This window comes from Neoarius graeffei, chromosome 8 (genome assembly GCF_027579695.1).
Source record: "Neoarius graeffei isolate fNeoGra1 chromosome 8, fNeoGra1.pri, whole genome shotgun sequence".
NCBI lineage: Eukaryota > Metazoa > Chordata > Actinopteri > Siluriformes > Ariidae > Neoarius > Neoarius graeffei.
Window position 1 is genome coordinate 86,104,663 of NC_083576.1, and position 6,000 is coordinate 86,110,662.

A 6,000-nucleotide genomic window follows, 5' to 3' on the forward strand; every position below is an offset into this window, starting at 1 on the left:
AAAATAAAGTTTTTTTTCTTCTTCTTCAACAAAACAGACTTCATGTTAAGACTATAATGAATTTCCTGGTTTCACAGATGTACTTGTGACTCTATAGGACACTGTTATAGAAGCAAGTTATTTATAATCACATTATCTGTCATCACCCAAATGAGGATGGGTTCCCTTTTGAGTCTGGTTCCTCTCAAGGTTTCTTCCTCATGTCATCTGAGGGAGTTTTTCCTTGCCACCGTTGCCACAGGCTTGCTCATTGGGGATAAATTAGGGATAAAATTAGCTCATGTTTAAAGTATTTAAATTTCTGTAAAGCTGCTTTGTGACAATGTCTATTGTTAAAAGCGCTATAAAAATAAACTTGACTTGACCACTTGTTATCAATGCACAGTTCAAAAGCCAGCATCTGTGATGGTATGAGGGGGCATTAGTGCACATAACATGGGTAGCTTGTACATCTGGGAAGGCATCATTAATGCTGAATGATATATACATGTTTCAGAGCAGTATACTGCCATCTAGACAAAATCTTTTTCATGGAAGGCCTTCCTTCTTTCAGCAAGACAATGCCAAACTGCTTTCTGCACATATTAAAACTGCACAGCTCTGTAATCAAAGAGTCCAGGTGCTAAATTGACCTGCCTGCAGTCCAGACCTGTCTCCCGTTTAAAACCTTTGGCACATTATGAAGTGCAAAATATGACAAAGGAGACCCCGAACTGTTGAGCAACTGAAATCATATATCTGGCAAGAATGGGACAATGGTTCTCTTTCAGAACTACAGCAAATGGTCTTCTCAGTTCCCAAACATTTACAGAGTGTTGATAAAAGTTTCCAGTTGAGAGTACGTCATGCGCATTCTGGCTGTCGCTTCTCACGGGAGCTTTTTATTTTATTTTCTCTCCTTTTTTCTTTTTTTCTTTTTTGTGTGTTTGTGTAGTTTGAGGTTTGTTTTTGTTTGAGTGTTTTTGTCCACCGGTGGTGGTGTAGCTCTGGACCCAGTTTTGGGCATCAGTTCCCTCCAGGCCTTGGTTCACCATGGGTGATGTCTGTGCTCCCAGCTATGGACTGCAGTGAGCTTGTTCCTCATTTTAACATCGTGGTTGTCCAGCGCTCTGTGCTGCGGTGCTTTAGTGCTTAGCGTGATCTTCCGAGTGATGTTGCTTCGTGGTGTCACGGCAGCTGTGCAGGTGGTTTGGGACATGCCAGCGCTCTGCATGGCGGTGCTTCTGTGCTCGCCTTGTGGATCCATGGCATGGTGTTCAGAGTGATGTTGCCCGGCGGAGGCGCAGCAGCTGTGCTGGCAGTGTGGGACTTGTTTTCATGTGCCTTTTGGTGGGACTGTGGCTGCTACACCATTGGAATGGCATCCTGGCCTCTATTTGGAGGACTTTTTTCCCCTATAATTGTAAAGCAACCTTGGGTTTTGAGAAAGATGCTATACAAATTTAAATTATTATTATTATTATTATTATTATTATTATTATTATTATTATAAGTAGAGGTGATGTAACACAGTGGTTAACATGTCTGTGTTCCAACTTTTTTGAAACATGTTGCTGACATCAAATTCAAAATGAGCATATATTTTTCAAAGAAACAATAACATTTCAACATTTGATATGTTGTCTTTATACTATTTTCAAAGAAATATAGGGTTTCCATGATTTGCAAATTATCTCTTTCTTTGTTTTTTTTTTGTTTGTTTGTTTTTTTACAGTTTACCCAGTGTCCAGACTTTTTTGGAATTGGGGTTGTATATTAATTTCTTCCTTAGCAAGAGTCCTTCAAGGAGAAAAGCTTCACTGTAAACAAACATGTCCTTAATACAGGCAGCTTAAGCATATTACGTCCAATCATCTGGCTTTAGCATGTTAAGCTGGCACTTTGAACTCCTGGCCAATTGAGCGCATGTAGGCCTGGTCTGAGGAACAATAATCAGGGAACAACATACTCAGATCCACAGGCATTTTCTTCATCACGTAAGGTTTCTGTATTCGATACTCCATGCACATTAAATGCTGTGTGTGTGTCTTGTCTCCACTATGTGTTTTTACAGGTATAACAGAACTTGATCAGCTCATCACAGTGCTCTTCACCACCCCTATGTTTATAAGTGGCTTTTTGAGATTCATCTTGGATAATACTATTCCAGGTTTGTCGCACAAGCAAGACTGCAGTTATACTGAATATCATATTACAGCCATGCTGATATCCCAAAGAACAAAGAACTACAGACCAGAGGTTTAAGCTGTGACATGTGGAAAGTGGGGTGAATACATCACATGGTAAGTGGTAACGCCAGTCTGACGGAACATGGGTTGATTACCTTGCTGATGAGGAAGGGTCCTAGGTATCTGGGGGCCAGCTTGCGGGAGACGGTTCTGAGTGGCAGATGGCGCATGGAGAGCATGACTCGCTGCCCCACCCGGTAAGTGGGTGCCTTAGAGCGGCGTTTGTCGGCCTGCCTCTTGGATGCTAGGGCGGAGCGAATGAGTCTTCTTCGGGCCAATGCCCACGTCCTCCTGCAGTGGCGTATGAAGGTCTGGGCTGAGGGTATGGCGACCTCTTCCTCTTGGTTGGGGAAGAGTGGTGGTTGGTAACCTAGGGAGCACTGGAAGGGCGAGAGACCTGTGGCAGATGAAGGGAGAGTGTTGTGAGCATACTCGACCCAAGGTAAGTACTCACTCCAAGAACCGGCATCCCTGGACGCCATGCACCTGAGTGCCACCTCCAACTCTTGATTCACCCATTCCGCCTGGCCATTGGTTTGAGGATGGAACCCTGAGGAGAGACTACAGGAGGCTCCAGTGAGTTTGCAGAAGGCCCTCCAGAACTGTGCAGTGAACTGAGGACCCCGGTCGGAGACGATATCAGTGGGTAGTCCGTGTAGAGCAGTTGTGGGTTAGGTGCCTTGCTCAAGGGTACTTCAGCCATGTATGTAGAGGGAAGGATTCACTCCCCCCCACCCACACATTTTCCTGCTGGTCCAGGGAATCAAACTGGTGATCTTTTGGTCTCAATAGCTGCTTCTCTAACCTTTAGGTCATGGCTTTCCAAAGTATGGGTCAAGGTATGATCCTTGGGGATTTGTTTGCCTCTCTTACCATCCTTCTCACTGTACATGGGGGCAAAATAACCCTGGGTCCTCTATAATCCCTTTGAATGAACTGTTACTATAGAAATGGTAACATATTAGAACATCACATTGATGTAAATGTTATGGAAGAAACAGAAACCACACTACACTATAATAAACCCTGTAATAATTCTCTTCATGCTTACAGGAACAGATGAGGAACAAGGGATGAAGCATTGGAGGAAAACCATTGATGGCAGTGCTTCAACTACAATTAGTACATTATGTTACGATCTACCTCTCTGCATGAACTCCCTTCATAAGTTCTGGTTCCTCTAGAACCTTCCATTCCTCCCACCTGTTAAGTCTCTCAACTCATCAGGAACGTGCCTGTAAAAACTTTAGCATTTTTAAAAGGGTGTTTAAATCATTCATCATTGTTACTGGATACAATGACAATTTACTGTTATTTTTAATCACACACTTCATTTACTAGGCTTTTTGTACAGATATTTCCTGTAGCCACAATTTTGTTCTTTAAATATAAAGCAACTGTGGTATTAACACATAATTACAGTATGAACTAGAGTAAGAAAAAAATGAAAACATGCATTTTGGCCAAAATAAATATAATGTCTTACCATATTTTACAGTTGGGATCAGGTTCTTTTCATTATAGCCATCCTTCATTTTACACCAAACCCACCACGAGTGTTTACTGCCAGAAACTAGGGCGTAATTTTGGGTAGGGATGCTCGGGACATGTCCCTACCAATATTCAGCCGCTACTGTGTAATCACGATCAATAAAGCCAATGTCCTAACCTGAGCAATGATTATATGGCACACAAAGGGTTAAATGTATGACACTGCTAATAATCCCCCCTCTAAAGTAGATATCATTCTCTGATTAGCTACCTGTTTTTCGCTAACTTGCATGGTTGGCTATCCCAGCTGTCACTCCATCTGCTGTAAAAGCAGCACACTTCCCACAGCAGCCGTGACTACCCGCCCATCAACCCCCCGTATCTCACACGTGTGCACACACAACCATGGATGGAGATGTAGGATTTGAACCTGCAACCCTAGGATCCAAAGACCAACTTCCTAACCATTAGGCCATGGCTGCCCTCATTAACCTATAAGATCTGCATGACATGAAATTATGATTGCTAATGGAAAAAAACCCACCTTTCGGAAGCTCTGCCTTGGATCACTTTTGTGTCCCCACCAATGTCAAAATCAAAGTTACTCCCTTGGCCAGAAAGCTCCATTTTTGTTTCATCAGACCAGAGAACACGGTTCCAAAGTTGTCGTAGCGTTTCACAAAATTCAGGTGCTTATGACTGTGGTTAACTGACAGAAGAGGCTTTTTTCTGGAACCTTCCAAATAATCTGTTGGCATGGAGGTGGAGTCTGATGGTGGTTTTGAAGACTTAGAAACCACAAGATTTTACTTTTTCTTGTAACTCACCAACAGTGATCCTTAGGGATGTTTTGCCTCTCTTACCCTCCTCCTCACTGTACATGGGGGCAAAATAAACTTGGGTCCTCTTCCAGGAGAGTTTATAATAGTTCCAGTTACAACATTAGGTGGAAAAACGACAAAGTCCCAGCTTTTGGTTTTGCCAAGGGCCAGTGCATCTTGGAGCCCGTGATGGAGGGTTTTAATCCTGCCAGGGGGTAGAGGGCTTAAGAGTAGGTGCCCATGCACGGCTGGTGCGCCAGGTTCGGGTTCCAAGTGGGTTTCACTTTTTTATTATTGCCCTAACAGTAGAAATGGACATTTTCAGGCAAGTAGCTGGTTTTATATAATATAACGATTCCTTGACTAATGAACATCAACACACTTCTCCCTCATTTGGTTTGTGTTTCTCTTATCTTTCCCATGTTGATGTTGAGGGAATTTGACCTCTGTGTCACCTCATATTTGTTCACCAGTTAATCAGGAAGTCATGGATTACAGCTTGAAAGTTCCTACACACTCCAATCAACTCAAACATGTACAATTTAAATGGGAAATGTGCTTCAGTTACATTGTGTTCACTATGATTTCCGGGGTGCCAATAATAGTGGCATACAGTGGTGCTTGAAAGTTTGTGAACCCTTTAGAATTTTCTATATTTCTGCATAAATATGACCTAAAACATCATCAGATTTTCACACAAGTCTGAAAAGTAGATAAAGAGAACCCAGTTAAACAAATGAGACAAAAATATTATACTTGGTCATTTATTTATTGAGGAAAACGACCCAATATTACATATCTGTGAGTGGCAAAAGTATGTGAACCTTTGCTTTCAGTATCTGGTGTGACCCCCTTGTGCAGCAATAACTGCAACTAAATGTTTCTGGTAACTGCTGATCAGTCCTGCACACCAGCCTGGAGGAATTTTAGCCCATTCCTCTGAACAAAACAGCTTCAACTCTGGGATGTTGGTAGGTTTTCTCACATGAACTGTTCACTTCAGGTCCTTCCACAACATTTGGATTGGATTAAGGTCAGGACTTTGACTTGGCCATTCCAAAATATTAACTTTATTCTTCTTTAACCATTCTTTGGTAGAATGACTTGTGTGCTTAGGGTCGTTGTCTTGCTGCATGACCCACCTTCTCTTGAGATTCAGTTCATGGACAGATGTCCTGACATTTTCCTTTAGAATTCACTGGTATAATTCAGAATTCATTGTTCCATCAATGATGCCAAGCCGTCCTGGCCCAGATGCAGCAAAACAGGCCCAAACCATGATACTACCACCACCATGTTTCACAGCTGGGATAAGGTTCTTATGCTGTAATGCAGTGGTTTCCTTTCTGCAAACATAATGCTTCTCATTTAAACCAAAATTCTATTTTGGTCTCATCCATCCACAGAACATTTTTCCAATAGCCTTCTGGCTTGTCCACATGATCTTTAGCAAACTGCAG

The 6,000-nt window shown here is 42.3% G+C and overlaps 1 protein-coding gene across 1 annotated transcript in view; it reads left to right on the forward strand.

The window, feature by feature from the left end:
• The window catches only part of si:dkey-106n21.1 (solute carrier family 23 member 1), a 146,145-nt gene extending 142,733 nt beyond the window's left edge, over positions 1 to 3,412 (forward strand). Inside the window, exons 10-11 of the mRNA XM_060926757.1 lie at positions 2,054 to 2,149; positions 3,282 to 3,412. Of these exons, the coding sequence (XP_060782740.1) occupies positions 2,054 to 2,149; positions 3,282 to 3,412 (227 nt within the window). The remainder of the gene's footprint in view (positions 1 to 2,053; positions 2,150 to 3,281) is intronic.
• The last annotated feature ends 2,588 nt before the right edge of the window (positions 3,413 to 6,000 follow it).